This window comes from Microtus oregoni, unplaced genomic scaffold (genome assembly GCF_018167655.1).
Source record: "Microtus oregoni isolate MIOR12 unplaced genomic scaffold, Mior012 000032F_ref0000030, whole genome shotgun sequence".
In the NCBI taxonomy this organism is placed as follows: domain Eukaryota; kingdom Metazoa; phylum Chordata; class Mammalia; order Rodentia; family Cricetidae; genus Microtus; species Microtus oregoni.
The window spans coordinates 14,148,602-14,168,382 of NW_024543091.1; the positions used below are offsets into that span (position 1 = coordinate 14,148,602).

At 43.9% G+C, this 19,781-nt stretch overlaps 2 protein-coding genes across 5 annotated transcripts in view; both read right to left on the minus strand.

Moving 5' to 3' along the window:
- Dnaaf4 (dynein axonemal assembly factor 4) overlaps positions 1-3,973 on the minus strand; it is a 30,106-nt gene extending 26,133 nt beyond the window's left edge. For both annotated transcript variants that reach the window (XM_041679572.1, XM_041679573.1), the window contains exons 1-3: positions 3,762-3,973; positions 1,753-1,900; positions 666-799 (exon numbers count right to left, since the gene is read on the minus strand). In XM_041679572.1, coding sequence (XP_041535506.1) covers positions 666-799; positions 1,753-1,900; positions 3,762-3,884 — 405 coding nt within the window. In that variant the 5' untranslated portion in view covers positions 3,885-3,973. The remainder of the gene's footprint in view (positions 1-665; positions 800-1,752; positions 1,901-3,761) is intronic.
- A 4,359-nt stretch (positions 3,974-8,332) lies between these two features.
- Positions 8,333-19,781, minus strand: part of Pygo1 (pygopus family PHD finger 1) — a 29,748-nt gene continuing 18,299 nt past the window's right edge. The window contains exons 2-4 of one of the 3 annotated variants that reach the window (XR_005976722.1): positions 18,868-18,953; positions 15,530-16,923; positions 8,333-11,024 (exon numbers count right to left, since the gene is read on the minus strand). Coding sequence is in view for 2 of the 3 variants with exons in the window: in XM_041679576.1 (XP_041535510.1) it covers positions 15,805-16,923; positions 18,868-18,953 (1,205 nt within the window). In the remaining variant the exon portion in view is untranslated. Of the gene's footprint in view, positions 11,025-13,520; positions 16,924-18,867; positions 18,954-19,781 lie in introns of those variants that run through there. The other 2 variants (XM_041679576.1, XM_041679575.1) reach the window with 2 other exon arrangements.

The window sequence follows — 19,781 nt, forward strand, 5'->3', positions numbered from 1 at the left end:
ATGCTGGGAGGAAGAGGAAGTGAGGTCAGAGACTCACAGCTCTCCTCTCGGGAACAGACGCCTGAGAGAGACGCCATGCCCTGCTCCCGGGATGAAGCTCCGACCCAGGATGGACATAGGCTAGAATCTTCCCGGTAAGCGCACCTTGGGGTGCTACACACAGATAATTAGAATGGGCTAAATTAATATGTGAGAATTAGCCTAGAAGAGAATGGGCCAAGCAATGATTAAAAGAATACAGTGTCCGTGTAATTATTTTGGGTAAAGCTAGCTGTAGGGGCGGCCGGGTGCTGGGGATGCAGCCCCGCCGTCCCTATTACTTCAACAGGGTTTCTCCAAAGCTTTCTTTCTTTCTTTCTTTCCTTCCTTCCTTCCTTTTTGTTTTGTTTTTTTTTTTTTTCAAGACTCTGTTTCTCTGTATCTTTGGCTGTCTTGGAACTCCCTCTGTAGATCAGGATTGCCTTGAACTCAGAGATCTGCCTGCCTCTGCCTCCCACTAGCTGGTATTAAGGCATATGCCATCACAGCTGTTAAAGGCTTGACTTCTCATCCTCCTGGTTCACCATCTGAGTAACTGGCTGGCCTGCACCCCCACACCTGGCTGAACTTATCTTTCCCCAGTGCATCATCATCTCCTTCAGTGAGTCTGGAGGTCTGCAGCTCACCTTCATCATCACACCTAGTGCGTATCTCTGATCTTCCCGCTTGGCAGTAGCTTTTGCTTCTGTGGCCTCTTTTGCTTTCTCCTGTGCTTGAAGAATAGATTTTTCTCTTATTCTCTGCATTGTCTCTTTGTCCACTGCAACACAAGGGAAAGTATGTGTAATGGTCTGTTCTGTGCCTTTAAGAGACAAACCATGCCCACTCCCTCCCCAGTCCGACTGAGTCCCTTCCTTTCTGCCTCTCCCTTCTCCCCACTTTTTCCCTTCTCCCTGTCTATCTCTCTCTCTGCTCTTCCCCTTCCATAACCCACTTCTCCCCTTCCCTTTCATAACTAACTAAATGAATACCCAACTTCATTCTGCATGGCATGCCTATCTGTCGTGGTCTCTCACCTGCCACATGGCTTCCTACCTGGGACCTGGCTACCTTTGTGGCCAGCCGTGGTCTCGGGACCCGCTGCCTGCGGTTTGCCGCCACTCAGGGACCTGTGGTATGGTCTCATGGCCCGCTGCCTATTGCCGCCACTTGGGGACCTGCAGCATTTTACTTAAACCTGATTACAAATCAGGTTTATGATTAATTTGTTTTATTAAGGTGAAAAGTACTTATACTGATCCAGGATAAGATTTCTTTAGATCCAATTTGTCAAGAAGGGAATGATTTTGAGACAGCATCTTTAACAAGCCCCAGGGTGGTTTTAGAGTTGTGATCATCTTACATCAACCTTGTAAGAGCTGAGAAAGCAGCCAGGCAGGGCTGGCACACACCTTTAAACCTAGCCCTGGGGGGCGGGGGCAGAGGCAGGTGGATCTCTGTGACTTTGATACCAGCCTGGTCTACAGAATGAGTTCTAGGACAGGGTCCAAAGATACACAGAGAAACCTTGTCTTGAAAAACAAACAAACAAGAGCTAAGAGTGCAAGCATTCACCACCCTGGGTTACCACAATGCCTAGAGTAGAAACTTTCTTTTATTTTTGAGTTAGGGTTTCATGTTGTTTAGCTTGCCCAGTGCTTGGATTACAGGTATGTACTGAGCTCTCATGAAAGACACCCAGCTCAAGTGAACAACTTTCACTAAAAACCTTACCACCTGGCATAGAAAGGGTCTCCCACATAACTGGATCCTTTTTATACAGTGTAAAGAGAATCGTGTCATTCCCAATCTTGGCCTTGCTATTCCCATCATCTATGGGAGCATAGAGAAACACCTCAAATAAAAATGGAGGAAAGTTGACCTGTTCAGAAGAGAGAAAGCAGGCATTAAGTTAGCTATACAAACTAAAGATGCTGCCATTAAAAAAAAAAAAAAGGTCTGGGTTGGAGAGATGGTTCAATAGTTAAAAGTACTTGTTCTTGAGAAAACCTGGGTTGTTTGCAGCACCCACGTGGGGACTCACATTCATCTGTACCTCCAGTTCCGGGAGATCTGACACCCTCTTCTGAACCCCAAGGGCATCAGACAAGCATATTACACACACACACACTAAAAAAATTTACATTTATTTATTCCGGAAAAAAATGTTATAGTGGGGTTACAGTTCCCAGCATGGTGTCGAATGCCTGAAATCTGGGCACTCAGGAGGTAGAGGCAGGAAGCTCAGACTTTCCAGGTCATCCTCAGCTGCAAAGTGAGTTTGAGGCCACCCTGGGCTACGGCAGACCCTATGTGTATGTGGATTTCTGAAAACCCCACTGAATTATTCCAGGGAACATAGGTTAGCAAAGTGAACATGGGTATACGATGAAGCATGGATGAAAGTAATCTCTGACCTGAACGTGCCTGGAGATGACGCCACAGAGATTTGTCTTTCTTGTTGCTTTAATGAGATTTCTGTGTGCAGTGTATGTGGGTCTATGAGCACCGTGCCAGCACGTGGGCGTCAGGGAATTGTGAGAAGTTGGTTCTCCCCTTCCTGAGGACTGAACCGAGGTTGTCGTCTTCGTGGCAGTGCATTAACCCACCTCACCAGCCCGAGAATTATTATCTAGTTATTTATTGGTTGTTTGTTGTTGTTGTTGTGGGTTTATTTTGCTTGTTTGTTTTTTAAAAAAGAGTTTCTCTGTATAGCCTTGGCTAGAACTCACTCTGAACACCAGGCTGGCCTCAAACTCAAAAAGACCCACCTGCCTCTGCTTCCCTAGGGCTAGGATTAAAGGCATGCATCAGCACCAGACAGTTTAGAGGGTTTTTTTGTTTTGTTTTTTCAAGACAGGGTTTCTAGGTGTAGCTTTGGAGGCTGTTCTGGAACTAGCTCTTATAGACCAGGTCTTATAGCCTACAGAGATTAGCCTGCCCCTGCCTCCCAAGTGCTGGAATTAAAGGCATGCACCAGCTTAAGAGTTTTTTTAAAAAGTGAAACCCTGTCTCGAAAAAACAAACAAACAAACAAAAAAAGAGGACTTTAATTGAGGTCTAGCCAGGGGCGTGGAGCATCCTACCAATCCCAGCACTTGGACATCTGAAAGAAGACTGCCTAAAATTCAATGTCAGTGTGTGCTACAGAATAAGACACGCCCCCCCCCCCCCCATTAAGCCATTAGGGTGGGAGAGATGGCTCAGTGGTTAAGAACATGCGCTGCTCTTGCATTAAGAGTGGGGTTTGGTTTCCACACCCACATCGTGGCTCATAACCGTCTGTAACTCCAATTCCAAGAGATCTGACACCCTCTTCTGGCCTTCGCTGGTGTGCACACATATGGACGCAAACATTCATACATATACACACACAGCAGCTGGAAATGTAGCTGGGTGGTGCAACATACAGGGGCGTCTGAGTTTTATCCTTAGCATCACAAAAAAGTAAAAGTAAAGATGTAAATTAAAATTTAATAAAACATGGAAATGTAGCTAGGCGGTGGCGGCACAAGCCTCTAATCCCAGCACTAGGGAGGCAGAGGCAGCCAGAGCGCAGTGAGTTCGAGGCCAGCCTGGGCTACAGAACGAGTTCCAGGACAGTCAGGGCTACACAGATCCTGTCTCGAAAAACAACAGCAACAACAACAAAAAAAGTAAACTCAAAGGATGCAGTGCAGTGCTTCCTCAAGGCAGCCCCTGCCCCCGAGGCGCGGGGCAACCGCAGTCTCCGCCCCGCCCACCTTCAGGTAACTTTCCCCGCAGAACACATCGGCGTCGCGTACGCACACGCCGCGCAGAGGCAGCGACAGGAAGACCGCGGCGGGCGTCTGCTGCCAGCTGAACTCGCTCACCCGCACCGGCATGGCTGGGCCAGGGACGCGGGAGCCACCTTGCGTCGCTAAGAAGCCGGTTTGGTTGCTAGGAGAGCAGGGATCGCAGGGCTGCCATCACTTCCGGCCCTTCGGCCTTCCCAGGTACTTCCGGGTCATGGGTCCAGTGGGGGCTCCAAGCTTCCCTGTGCTCCTCCTGCGGTCTGATCGTTCCTGGGTCTGGAGCATCTGGATCCTAGCTGCTTCTTAGCCTGAGAGAATGAGGAAGGAGTAGAGCAGAACACTCATGAGATGAGTCCCGGAGATGAGATGGCTCGGGGATCAAGAGAATGCGCTGCGAATGCACTGCCCTTGAGAGGGTCCGAGTTCGGTTCTCGGCTCTCCTGTTGAGCTGCTCACAAGCGCCTTTAACTCCAGTCGGATGCCCTCTTCTGGCTTGCGAGGGCACTGCACTCACACTCAAACAGATTAATTAAATAAGAATAATTTCAAAGTGAATTTTTGTTAAAGGAGAAAAGAAGCTGTGGTGTGGCTCCCTGGGAGAGACTGGGCTTGCCTTAGGATTCCCGGCACTGAAAAGGAAAACGCTTGGGGCTTTAGAATGCAGAGGGATTTGGGGCAACAGAGCTGGGATGTGTGCATGGTAACACCCATGCACTTTTAGACTCAGGACCTTTGGTTTGACCTCATTTGCTGGGCATTGTCAGTGCGGTGGCCGAGGCAGGAGACTCCAGGCTGACCTTGAACTCAGACTTCACCCGCGTCTGCCTCCCGAGTGCTGGTGTTAAAGGTGTGCACCACAACACCCCAACCTGGCTTAAACTGACGTTATCTAAGAAAGACTCTCTCTGCAGCCCAATCTTCTCTAAGACAAAGCACAAGATCCTTATGTGAAAAATGTTTTCATGAAGGGCTGGAGAGACCATTCACAAGTTAGGAGCACTTGCTGCTCTGCAGACCCCTGCTCAGTTCCCAGCATCCACAAGGCAGCTCACGATTGTCTGTTGCTCCAGTTCCAGAAGATCTGACGCCCTCTTCTGGCCTCTCAGGGCACTGCATGCAAATGCGCAGACATACTCCAGGCAAAACATTCAAACACATAAAATAGACAAATCTAAAATTTTAAACCTGGAAAGCATCCAAATGTTTCTCAAGCATATATACAACACAGAATATTATATATGGATAGAAACAAGTAAATTATCGCTATACACTAAATGGATGATTGAAAAAAGAAAGTCAAAAAATTCTTAAGGGCCCAGGTAAAGGAGCTTGCTGCCAAGCCTGACAACCTGAGTTCAAGGCACACATGGTAGAAGGAGAGAACTAACTTTGGCAAATTGTTCTCTGTCCTCTACACATATAACAGATAAACAAAATATATAAAAGAAAGATTCTTAAAGGAAAATACTATTCATTCATTCATTCATTTTGAAGACAAGGTATCACCATGTAGCTCAGGCTGACCTAGAACATGCTATATAGCCCAGGCTACTGATCTGTTGAGATCCCTCTCTTTCCCTCCTGCTTCTCTCATTGTGTAGCTCAGGCTGGCCTTCAACTCAGTCCTCCAGTCTCAACTTCTCACCCTCCCTAGTGCTGGGATTATACCTATGAGACCCCACATCCTACTACTCACCAGTGCCAAATTTAAAATTTTATTTTATTTTATTTTATTTAAAACATTTATTTACTTTATTATGTATACAATATTCTGTCTGTGTGTATACCTGCAGGCCAGAAGAGGGCACCAGACCTCATTACAGATGGTTGTGAGCCACCATGTGGTTGCTGGAAATTGAACTCAGGACCTTTGGAAGAGCAGTAAGTGCTCTTAACCGCTGAGCCATCTCTCCAGCCCCAAATTTAAAATTTTAAAACGAAAGATATAACATCTGTTTGTAGCCCTGGACCAGGCTGGCCTTGAACCCACAGAGGTCTGCATGCCTTTTCCTCTGCTTTCAAGTTCTAGGATTAAAAGTGTATGTCACCATGCCCACCAAGTAGTTTCTTATGTATTTTATGTGTTTGGGTGTTTTGCCTGTATGTCTATGTACCATGTTCCCGCGGTGCTCAGAGAGGCCAGAAGAGGGCATCAGATCCTCTGGAACAGCTTTATGGGTGCTGGGACTTGAACTCCAACCTTTGGAAGAGCAGCCAGTGCCCCTCTCTCTAGCTCCTCCCCACCCCAAACCATTTTCTCTTCTCTTTTTTTTTCATTTATTTATTTGTTTTTATTATGTATACAGTATTCTTCCTGCAGGTCTCATTACAGATGGTTGTGAGCCACCATGTGGTTGCTGGGAATTGAACTCAGGACCTTTGGAAGAGCAGGCAATGCTCTTAACCGCTGAGCCATCTCTCCAGCCCCCTTCTCTTCTCTTTTCTTTCTTTCTTTCTTTCTTTCTTTCTTTTTTGAGATAGGCTTTCTCTATAGCTTTGGATCCTGTTCTGGAACCAGCTCTTGTAGACCATGCTGGCCTCGAACTTACAGAGATCTGCCTGTCTCTGCCTCCCAAGTGCTGGAATTAAAGGTGTGCACCACCATTGCCCATCCCAAACCATTTTCTTGATCATGGTGGCTTCCCTACAAGGTGAGTATTTAGTTGTATCTTTCTGCACTGCTTACAATATTAAAGTTGCACAGATTTTGTTTGTTTGTTTCTATTTTTTGAGACAGTGTCTCTCTGTGTCCTGGAACTCCCTCTGTAGAGCAGGCTGGCTTCAAACTCTCAGAGATCTGCCTGTCTCTGCCTCCTGAGAGCTGGGATTAAAGGTGTGCACCACCATGGCCCCGCATAAAGTTGCACAGATTTATTAACCATCGACTCTACATCTGTTCTTTGTGTGTGTGTGTGTGTGTGTGTGTGTGTGTGTGTGTGTGTACCTGACCAGAAGGATTTGTTCATCAGCATACACACTCCTGGCAAATTCCAGGCCAGAGCTTCACTTAACCTTCTGTTGGCTCTGTTTCACCCAAAGCCAGTGCAGTCATACCTACCCCTCCGAATGAGAGATCAAGTTCAAACACTTAAAATAATCAGTCCTTCTCCTTAAAAACTAGCTTTATTTAAAAGACTCTGAAGTAGATTGACACCATAGGAGACAAACTTACGAGTTATTCAAGAAAGCCTGCGTACATCATTTTCACGAATGGAGTCTACAGACTGACAGCCCTTACACAGCACACAGATGACACACTGAACACGATGGTGACAGGAACATGGGCAGACGGGGAAATAGAGTCTCTGCTCATCTTACGACTTTAGCATAAAACACTAATGTGTGGAAGACATGCTCAATGTTCAACTCCAGACAGTGTGTGGAGCAGAAGGGAGGAAGTGTACAGGCTTAATATCTCTGGGGAGGGATATTTATAACTGAGAATGTAATAGACTTAACACTTGGAAGCCTTTTAAAATCTATCCACGTTTGACCAAATTCAACCACGCTAGTTTCAATTTCTTTGAAAAGTGTAACCCGTGTGTAAACCACGCAAAGATAATATTTTGGGATGATCCGTTAGTTACTTTATCATTTTGTTGTTGTTGTTGTTGTTACTATTATTATATTGTTATTTTGAGTCTGGGTCTCACCTTGCACCTATAACTCACTCACTGGTCTATAACTCACTGTGAAGACCAGGCTGGCCTCAGATTTGTTGAGATCCTCCTGCCTGTTACCCATTGCTGAGAGAAAAGGTGTGTGCCACCACGCCTGGCCCTGCACACTTTATTCATTCATAGTACCGCCTTAAAACTCTATGATTTAAACAGAAATATACTCAACTCTAAAAAGTTTAGACTGTTTGTCAAATATTAGACAAAAATATACTCTTAAGATGTGGTACTAAACTTTTGAACACACACACGCACACAACAGGCCTATGAAGGTATGGCCATTCACATCACATAGAGTGGAATCAGGACAGCACGTGGAGTCTTTAAGACTGGATGAGAGTACTTACTGTAGCATCCTATAAACAATAAGAGCACACGATATACCGTGACCAGCATCCTGAGCTCTGATGCAGCCTCGGAAAGATGAGCATACATACACACTCACTCGGAAAAATAGTCACTGGGTCAGGAAATCCTTTCAACTCAAGCAGTTCTGGTTGATAAAGTCTAAACCGGAATATTTTAGAAAGATATACAACTTAAGTACACATCAGCATTTATTTTTTACTTTAAGCATATTATTTCAAATATGCCACTCTGCAATGTCCAAATATTTTTTATTTGCTACAACCTCTTTGGGTACCAATTTTAATGATAAAGACTTACTTAAAAATATGCATTTATGGGCTGGAGAGATGGCTCAAAGGTTAAGAGAACTGATTGCTGTTCCGGAGGTCCTGAGTTCAATTCCCAGCAACCACATGAAGGCTCACACCCATCTATAATGAGATCTGGTGCCCAGAACACTATATACATAATAAATAAATTTTTAAAAAATGCATTGATTTATGTTATGTGTCTTTGTGTGTGTGTGCAGCTGTCTGCAGAGGCCAGAAGAGGGTTTCAGATCCCCTGGAACTGGAGTTACAGGAGATTATGAGCTTCCTGACTTCAGTCCTGGGAACTGACCTGGAGTCCCCTGAAAGGGAGCAAGCATTCTCAAGATCTGAGTCATCTCTCCAGTTCCAACAAAGAATGTTTTTAAACTAGTGTTCTTAAATAAGTACCTTGAAAATAAAAAATGAAAATGTGCTTTCCTGGTTCAGTATTTTTAAATCATGATTATGACTTTCATTATCAGATCCTGCCATCAGATAGATACAAACTAAATAGCATCCATGTTCTGTTCATGGTCACAAAATTTAAGCAAATCAGAGGGTTTTGTTTTTTCAGTTTTTCGAGACAGGATTTCTCTGTGAAACAGTCCTGGCTATCCTGGAACTCACTCTGTAGACCACACCGGCCTTGAACTCAAAGGTGTGCACCACCACCGCCTGGCTGAGAGGAGTCTTATTATTTTAATAACTGTCTTGATTACCTCAGTAAATTTTTAATTAATAAAGATTGGTGACTGTTGCCATATTTCGGTTATGTTGCAGTGAATATTGCTGTTAGCTGTGAGCCATCAGCAGGTGTCCGCTAAGAGAATGCCTCAGGAATCATCCCTGCAGGCGAAGGACTCTCTCCTTTCCATGCAGTCTTGCTACATAGCCGAGGGTCGTATCCAACTCCAGAGTCTCCAGGCTCAGGTTCTGAACACTAGGATTAGGAATTTATGCTACCACGCTGGACAGGTGAATACTTTAAGATGTATTTATTGTATTATGGATGCCATGAGCTGCTAACACAGTTTACTCCTCCCATGCTTCAAAGACTTCAGAGCCTTTACTAACTCACCCATAAACACTGGTGTTTCTCTTACTTCACAGAGTAGATTAAAACATACCATCATATGAAATAATTAGAATTACATAGTAATTTCCTTTACCATAGGAATAAAGGTTGGACAAAGTCTGGAAACTTTTATTTTTCCAATTTGAATTACAGTCATTTTGCCACAGACCACAGCACTGGTGTATTATGACTTAAGACACACACTAAGAACAAAAGGACAACCTACTGCAAAATACATGTCACCAATGTGGAACACACTTGAGTTTGTATAAAGGTACTGAGCTGATATCCCAAAAAGAGGCATATGTCAACAGTACACAGGGAAGATAGTTTTAATATGAAACAATTGTTCAAGTCACATACATCATGATAAGAAGCAGGACTCTTTTTATAAAAGATAACATGTAACTAACAAGCAACACCACTTACCACAGACAAGAGGTACATACATGTACTTAGAGACATGTTGATAATAACTGCAAGTCACGTGTTAGTGGAAAACAGGACACAGGCAAGGTTTCCCACAGCTTTTACTGAGCTTCTCATTACTCACAGGCAAGTGTCCCATGTCTTGAGGCTTTGGCTTATACGTGGCCACCTTCATCCATCTCCCTTTGACCATCTGCCTTGGGATATGTGAGGGTTCTCTCTAACCTCGGTGCTCCAGCACCTCCGAACTCCTGTCCCAGAATTAACCAAGAATCTGTAAATGCAGACATGATTTTACACTGTTCTCCTGAGTAAATGGAGAAGACAAGAAGAGGAAGTTGTTGAAATCTGGGGATGAGAACGGAACTTCTAAGCTCAGGAAAGCTGTGAAGGTCCAGACTTTTCTGGAGGAGGTAGTCCAAAGACAGGGGCAGCTGATTTGCAAAAAATACGCCTGGGACTGGGCCAGTCTGAAATGTTAGATGTTATAGTCTGAAGACTCTTCGCAAAAGGAAATGTAACGTCACATTCTCCATATCTCAGGAGGAAATGTTCTTCTCTTAAAATCTAGCCACCCAACACCACACGAGGAAGTCATTTCTTTCTTTCGAGATAGTCTTCTGTAGCTCAGGCTAGCCTCAAACTGGCTGTACATAGCTGAGGATGACCTTGAGTTTCTGTTTCCTCCTCCCAAGTGCCGGGATTTCAGGTGGGTACACTGCGTCCTGTTTTTGTGTGGTTCTGGGGATGGGACCTGGGTTTCATGAATGCTAGGCAAGTACTGTACTAATGGAGCCACATCCCCAACTCACAAAGCAACTTCTGATCGGAGCAAAGGCGGAGACGTTGGAACATTCTAGAGGGAAAAAGACAAGCCTGCTTCTACAGCAGATGCTAAGAGGGCAACTAAGAATCACCCACGCCAGTAAACATCGCCTTCCCTAACCACAGAGGAAGGACGGGAGATCACAGTTTCTCTCTCTTACACAGACATGATCATGAGCCTCATGAGGTCCCTAGGAATCTAACTATCTCACATCGGCTTTCCAACTATTATTTACAAATGAGCTGTGAGTCTGGTTGATTTTCAACTTTTTGAATTAGAAAAGCCTAAGAGAGCACAAATGTACATGCACACAAAAACCTCTCTACATTACAAAAAGGAAGTTCTACACACTTTAGAAGACCCCTTTAAAATGGCCGCTTGCTCATCGGCTTCGTGTTCTACCAGCCCGAGGATGGGAGAAATACTGGCATGCTAATTTGTTCAAGTAAGTTTGAAAGACTGTTAGACGAGGATGCTTGGTACGTTTTTAGGATGATATCAATCAGATTGCACGGTGAGCAGTATTACTAAGAGTTCTTTCTATCATTAGGCAGAGTTGGATGTCTGAAAAACAAAAGAAAGCAAATCTCAAAACCCGACTGTCATCTAAATTATATGCTGCTTACTTACAAAGAATAAACACCAGAGAAGTAAAGCCTCATTTCCTGTATGTATGGAACCTTCCAATCGGGGTGACAAGAACCACAGGAGCAGTAATGTTCCACCCCAGAGGAAGACACTGATCACAAATTTATTCTGAGCGCTCTATTTGAAGACAAGTTTATTTTCTTTGATAAGCTAAGTTGCTTCAGTATTTGCATATCCTGGGATCTCTGAAGCATGTGGACCAGAAACCCTCTAGTGAAAAAGCAAGGAAACCTCCCAGAAAAGAGCAAATGCTTTTCTCTTTAAAGGTTTATCATTATTATTTCTCTGTGTGTGCTCCATGTTTCAAAATTCACACACAGGGCTGGAGCGGTGGCTCAGGGGTTAAGACCACTGGCTGGTCTTCCAGAGGATCCAGTTTCAAATCCCAGAATCCACAGGGAGGCTCAAAAGTCACACACACATGCACTACCCTCGGTGGCCAGAAGAGGGTATCAGATCCCCTGTGCCTGGAGTTACAGATGCTTGGGAGCTAGTGAGGGTGCTGGGAGCAGAAGCTGCGTCCTCTAGAGCAGCAGATGCTCTTAACCACTGAGCCACCCAGCCCTGGAACTGATGCTTTAAAGCCTCATCAGTAACCTGGCCTTGTTGTGCGAGCCACAGTGTTAACAGTGAGCTTAAAGAAGTAGAGTGAGGAGGAGGCTTCTCAGTGAAGCAAAGGGTTATACCAGAAAACACACCTCTACCCATACTTCTTCATCTCTGGCATATCTTTAAAGTTGGGAGCTCTTCATCCTAAGAAAATCCATGTCAATCTGTGTAGCAGGCATCTTTGGGGAAATGAGACAAAATCTCTGAGCCATGCTCATAATTTATCACATTTTTCTTTCTTTCTTTGGCTTTTTGAGACAGGGTTTCTCTGTGTAGCACTGACTTCCTGGAACTCGCTCTGTAGACCAGGCTGGCCTCGAATTCACAGAGATCCGCCTGCCTCTGCATCCTGAGTGCTGGTTAAAGGCATGTGCCACCACTGCTGGGCCGAATACATCACCAAAAGCATCTATATACGTTTTATAAATTTTGACTTAGTATTTTGTAGAGACAGATATAGAACTAGTATGAAAATTAATTCAAACTTGTGTAAATATTCATCAGCTATGATTACAGCTTGTCCATGACTCACGGCTTTTCTTTCCTTTTTCTCCTTTCTTATTTATTTGTTTGTTTGTTTGTTTATTTATTTATTTATTTATTTAGATAGGGTCTCAATATGTAGGCCTGGGTGTCCTGGAACTCACAGAGATCCTCCTGTCTCTGTCTCCAGTGACTTTTCTTTCTTGTTTTTATCTTTGTCTTTTTGTTTTTTAGACTGGTTTCTCTGTGTAGCCCTGGCTATCCTGGAACTCACTCTTTAGACCAGGCTGGCTCAAACTTAGAGATCCTCCCGCCTCCCGAATGTTGGAATTAAAGGTGTGCACCAACTGGTTTTTCTCATATTCTTACCGTGGTGTTTGGGAAATGTAAAATACTTGAAACTCATCTGTATTTTTTAAAGCAACAGCTTAGAAATAAAGTAAAATATCACCTTATACATCACATCCCTAGACTTCATTTGGAGAGGTCATTTCATCTTCACAAAGACAGCTAACCATGAAACCATCAGCAATGAAGGGCTTACAGAGCTGCATAGCCCATTGTAAACAATGACCGAATCAACACTACCACAATGAAGCTTAAGTCCTGAGGGCACTGGCCATGGTGCCCCATTCAGTCATAGACAGGACCTAACACCAGGGATGAACACATAACATGAAGTAGATAATTCCTCAAAAGTCAGGACTCAAAAGGCCAGAGATGGCTCAGAGATTACAGTATGCATGCGCACTGCTCTTGCAGGGACCAGAGTTTGGCTTCCAGTAGCCACCACAGGCTGCTCACAACTGCCTATCACTCCAGAAGAGGACCTGATGCCCTCCTCTGGCCTCCATGGGTGCTACATGTATGTGCACATACCCATACACAGATAGAATTAAAAACAAAATAAATCTTCAAAATCAGCACGCAAAAGAATTTCAAGAAAAACAAAACCAGATCTTTAAACACTGAGAAACTTAACTCTAACAAAAATAACAGCCTGAGAATATGGGCCACATTGTCCTGGACACCAGCACATGGCGGCCAGAACCCCACCCTGTACCTAGCCTTCCGCAACTGCTCGCGTTTGCACACCAAGAGACATTAGCTACAAAACTCATTGTTTGTGAACGTATGTATTATAGGATTGCCCAAAGATAGACGGAGAAAACCTTGCATTATCTTGTACAAAATTGTCTTGTATGTCAAAATCAAAGCATTGTATTTTTTTTTTTTTTTTGGTTTTTTGAGACAGGGTTTCTCTGTAGTTTTGGAGCCTGTCCTGGAACTAGCCCTTTTAGACCAGGCTGGCCTCGAACTCACAGAGATCCACCTGCCTCTGCCTCCCAAGGGCTGGGATTAAAGGCATGTGTCACTACTGCCTGGCTAAGCACCGTATTTTTTTTAAAAAGTTTAAGTCAGTGATAATCTACATCAGAAGCACTGTTTTCCACCAACAGGATATTAAATGTCTAATATTCACAAAATCCATAATTTTGTCATCTACATAAATTATTCAAATCTTATAGTTACTACTACTTAATTGGGGAACTGTTTCTTAGAAAATGGGCCAGATGATGAAAAGCTAGCCTTCCATTCAATAATGGTCTAGGGATGTGGATAGGCGACAAAGTTCACATTAAAGCCAGTTAACTGTGCCTTGGTGCTTTGAGACACGGGAGGTACGGTCACCTGTGTCAAAGAATAGTTCTATTCATTAGAAAAAAGATTTTTTAAGTCAAAATATCTTTTGAATTTATTTACTCTCCTATGTATGGGTGTTTTGCCTGCATGAATGTCTGTGTACCACATGTGTGCCTGGAGTGGAGGTCAGAAAAGGGTGTGGGATCCTCTGGAACTAACTGGAATTATAGATGGTTGTGAGCTGCCACATGGGTGCTGGGAATCAAACCTGCGTCCTTCAGAAAAGCAGCTCAGAGTTAAGAGAACTCTCTTGGGCCCTACATCAAAAATCTCTGCACACTTTTAGGTTTCTCGATAATATGTAGCTGCTGTCATTGTTTTCTCTCCTGTGAAGCTGACTGCAGTAATTGTCTCCTTAGATTATTGCCATAGCATTCAGAATTTTGCATTTTCATTGTATTTTTAAGATGTTTTTATTTTACGTGTATCTGTGCATGCTGGAATTATGTATGGGCACCTTGTGTGTGCAGTGCCCGCAAGGGCCAGAAGAGGGCATCAGATCCCCTGGAACTGGAGATACATGCAGTTGTGAGCTGACCAATTTGGGTTCTGGGAATAGAGCCTAGGTCCTCTGCAAGAACAGTAAGAGCTCTTGTCTACAGAGCCAGGCAGGCTACCGGTCCCACATTCAGAACTTCTTATGGTCACGCTGATAATGAATGAATGGCAAAGCATTATTGGGGAAGGTTATCAATACCCCACCAATGTCTAAGCTGCTACCTACTATCATATAGACCATTTGTTTATTGTGGTCACAGGTTATGATCTGCTCCTGTGTCCTTTTGGATCTTAGAGCATCCCTTTAGAGGGAACGTCCTCTCCGGTGCATTCTCTCACTGTCCCCAATTACAGCAGAAACTACTAAACCTGAAGCACAGCCCCAAGTAACTTTTGACTTTGGCTCTTCCCTGGCCTTCCTTAAAACAGACTTTGAACTTTGCTTAGGCTCCTTTTGCAAGCTCAGATCTCCAGAACCCCCCAAACCACCACTGCTTGGTTCTCAGAGCAGCAGAGCATAGAGCATGCTGAGATCACACTGATGCTTTTGTTTTTCTCTGTTCAGCATGTCCCAGTTAAAAAGCATGTAGAAGAAAGAGCTCACAATTCTAAAGCTACTACATCATCATATGGGGGACATTAACAACACAACAACAACAACAACAAAAAAAAACCCAATAAGTTAAAAACTGAGAGTGTAATGCCAGCCTAATTCTAACCGGTGCACTGGGAAGCATACCTTATGCTAACGTTACTAAGTGAGCTAAGATTAGCAATTTCACGAGGCACAGCCCACCGGTAATTAGCAACAACTATTGGGAATAGACTATGACATGACCCATGTCTGTCCTACACAGATATCCTGCAAAGACTGATTCAAACAATGAAACTTGCGGATTTCAAAGACCCTCACAGAGAAAGGATCAGGTGTCAAATACGTTAAAATAAAAAAAAGATTAAAATCCATTAAACATACACCTCCCCATATTATCACTACACAGATTGTATTCAGATAACATGTTAAATCAGTCTACTCTTGACCTAAATGTGTACTGTCGTATGGTCGAAATTTAGCGGTGAAACAGGTATCTTTAATGACTAAGTTGTGAAAGTTAAAACTTGCCTACCTTTGTCATATACTATTTTGAAGCTTCAAGAGGCTTTTATGTTTATGATAAATAACAACGAACATTTATTTATAGGTGTCTCTAGGGCACCCACACACACATTAATCTCATTTAAGACAACAAACACAACAATAAAATGAAGCACAACGTTAGTAAGAACTAAGATGTAGCATTTTTGTGTGTGCCATCTCAAAAAATGTCAAACATTAAAATCCCATGTCACCAAATCTCCGTTCTACACAGAAAAAGGAACCCACGGTAGGCAACAGCCGTGGTTAGGAATCGCCACCCACTGCAGGTGGACCAAAGGCTTCTCTAGTGCGCATGAGCTGGACATCCTTGTCAGCCATGCACGTATCGCAGCCCCACACTGCCGAGGCCTCAGCCGTCAGGAGCCCGTAGGCTGTCTCCGTCATTCCAGTGCAGATGCGATGAAACCATTTCTGACAGGAAGCCTCACACAGGATGGCGTCCTGGTCGTCATTCACTTCATTCGTACAAATCCCACACGGGTACACCGGGTCAGAAGACGAATGGCCATGGCGGCTGGGGTGCAGGGAGAACTTGCGGCTTTTCTCGGTGGTGCACAGGTCGGCTGAGCCCCTGGGCTGCCGAGGCTTGTTCTGGGTCCCATTGGCGTGGCTGTTGGTGGCCTCTGCACTACCCGAGCGGCTGTTCTCTTGCACGGCATTGTTTCTGTTGACATTTTTTAATTCAGCGTTACTCTGATTGACTGGATCCTCCATATTTAAGTGAGGCGGGTGAGCGGAGGAATTCTGACTCGTGGTTTTGGTTGTCCCTTGGGGAAAGTCTTGTTTGGGAGGTGGCGCTTTCGCTTGACCAAACGCGTTTGGGGGTGGAATAAAAGAATGATTAGGTTCTAACGGAGAGGTAAAATTTGAATTATTTCCAGGGACAAAATTAGATGCCAGGTCAGGGTTAGATACCTGGCCAGGATTCTGTGGGGGAATCTGGCTGAAGTTCTCTGCAGAGCTCTGTCTAAAATGCTGACCAGGCATGTTCATGTCCTGAGTCAGCACATTATTGTAAGGAGGGTTTCCGAAACTCGGATTATCATGTGGCCCGAAGTTAAAAGCATGCGGCCGGTTAAAGCCCATGCCCAAGGGATTCTGAGGAAATGGATGTGGTTGATTCCTGAGTGAGTAAGGACCACAGTAGGGGGAAGACATTCTTGGGGGAACGTGGGGTGGCATTCTGAATGTGCTGTAGCCTCCAAAGCCGGGATAACCGGGGTTAAGGTAGGGATTGGACGAAGGCAGTGGTTTATAGGAAATGGTGTTATAGTTGTCATCGAAGGGGTTGGCGGCCACTAGATGGTCGGAGTTTGGATTGGGTGGTGGTGCATACTCAGACAATGGAGGAAAGGAAGGTCCCTGCGAAGAGAATGCAAAGGAAAAATAGTCTTGATGCAAGAGGTCAGGTTAACAGTTGCTCTCAGCACCCAGAACCTGGCTTTCTCTTACAGCACTAAGAAAATTTAGTATTTTCAACTACCATCCCAAATGTTTATACTTAATTACATGTGATAATATATATATTATATATATATAAGGTAATATTTATATATATGGCTGGAGAGATGAGTGAGTGTTTAAAAATACTGACTGCTCTTCTAGAGGACCCAAATTTGTTGCCCAGCATGTGGCTCACAACTATCTATAAGCCCAGCTTCAGGGGATCTGACACCCTCTTCAGGCCTCTACCAGCACTGCATACCCACAATATCACACACAGATACAAAGAATCGAAAATCAAGTTAAACCATTTTAAAAATACATGTTTAGGAATGGAAATGAGGCATGCTTTTATACCTCAGACCCACTGCTATTTCAAATTCCATTTAACTCTCAAAAAAATCCTATCATTGGCTGGAGAGATGGCTCATCTGTTAAGAGCACTGGCTGCTCTTCCAGAAGACCCCGGTTCCATTCCCAGCACTCATGTGGTGGCTCACAACTGCCTGTAACTCCAGATCCAGGGGATCTGATGTCTCTCCTGGTCTCACAGGCACAAGACATGCATGTGGTACACAGACATATATGTAAACCGTCACTCATACACATGAAATAAAAACATCATTTTTAAAAAATCTTTATTTTATGTGCATTGATGTAAAGGTGTCAGATCCTGAGTTACAGACAGTTGTGAGCTACCATGTGGGTGCTGGGAATTGAACCTGTGTCTAAAAACATCATTTTTAAAAAGCCTACCACAGCTTTCATGTATTGCTCATCTAAAGCTAAATTCTCTCTTAAAACACTAAAGTGTTCTAATCACAACTCTTCTTATCCCCAGCCAGAAAGCTGGATAACGGTAAACAGAGTCCAAGGGCTCCCTCTTTTTTTTTTTTTTAATGTCAAGGGAGCCACAATTAAAGCATTCTCAAAGCTCTAATCTCTACCTCTCTTAATAGAAAAATAATTGTTACGGCTTCAGATATAACAGAGAGTGGTCAAAAGGGAAACAAAATAGAATAGATTCAAAGTAACTCCTACTCATTATCACCAGACAAGTACTTTAGTTGATAGCAACTGAAATCATAAAGTAGGGCCAGAGAGAGGGCTCAGTGCTCTGTGCTGCTTGGGCAGAGGACTGGGGTTTAGCTCCAAACACCCACACAGCACCCACAACCATGTGTAAATCAGTTCCAGGTGATTCAGTGCCCTCTGCTGGCTTTCCAAGGGTACTGCACACACATGGTACACAGACCATGTACATGTTGCATGGTACATGCAAACACTCATACACATATAAATAAAACCATGAACAAGCAAATAAATTGAAAAGCATAAAGGCCTACATATATAATTTTTATTACAACCACAAGTTACAACAAAGGAGACTTTCTCTACTTCATGGTAGCCACACAATATTGATTTCTACAATAGCAGAGCAATTACTTCAATTTAAAATTATTTAAAAATCTTTACATAGAAGTACAGGATAGACTGACAAGCAGCACAAGGAGTGCAGAACCCTTCATTAGGCTCTGAAGCAGACAGGAAGCAAGGGACCTGGCCAAATGTAAAAATTCGCTTATCCGTCTGACCAGGCCAACAAGTGAGAACTGTTACTAAGGAGAACATTGGACCCGGAGAGTCGGCTCGGTTAAGAGCTTTCTTTGCTCTTCCAGAGCACCCAAGTTCAGTTCCCAGCACACATTTCAGGTGGCTCCCAAATGCCTGTGACTTAGATAGGATGCCCTCTTCTGGTCTCCCTGGGTACCTGCCCTCACATCTCACATGGCACACAGACACAAACAGACCTTAGAAATAAATAAACAAATAATTTTAAAAGAAAAACGAAAGTCAATTTACCTGTGCACTGCCCTTGCGTTTTTTCTTATCTGGGCTTCCTAGTTGTATATTTGGTCCTCCTAACCCATCCAGTCCACTGTCACCACCTACAAAAAAAAAATACTGATAATATTCCCACTTGGAAGTGAAACTGTTTAATATATCTCATGGCAATTTTTTTTTTCAAGATAGGGTTTCTCTGTGTCACAACCCTGACTCTCCCAGAATTTGCTTTGTAGATCAGGCTAGCTTCAGACTCACAGATCTCTGCCTGCCTCTGCCTCCCAAGCGGTGGGATTAAAGGTGTGTGTCACCACTGCCCGGCACATCTCATAGTAATATTATTAAGGCTGGATACAAAGACAGAAAATTATGGGACAGGAAACTGGGAAGGAGCCCCTGCCTGTCATCAGCTACTGCAGGCAGTCTTCCTTCCAAGCTCTCAACACCTTTGCTGCTCTATTGGCTCCTGGTTTCCCGTCATCAGAGTATAATTTCACACAAGACATCTCTGGAACATCCTATAATTTCACTTAGATTGTAGCAAACCTTCTGAGACGTAACGAGAGCCACTAAAATGGCTTATGTAATGAAGGCAAAGAAGACTGATTGTGCTCTTCCGTGAGGGGCCCATGCCCACCCTTGGGCGAGCCGGCAATTTTTTTTTGTTTTTTTTTATTGATTTTTTTTTATTGAGCTCGACATTTTTCTCTGCTCTCCTCCCTGCTTCTCCCCTCCCTCTTCAATCCTCCCCCAAGGTCCCATGCTCCCAATTTATTCAAGAGATCTTGTCCTTTTCTACTTTCTACTTCCCATGTAGATTAGATCTATGTAAGTCTCTCTTAGTGTCCTCATTGTTGTCTAAGCTCTCTGGGATTGTGATTTGTAGGCTGATTTTTCTTTGCTTTATGTTTTAAAACCACCTATGAGTGAGT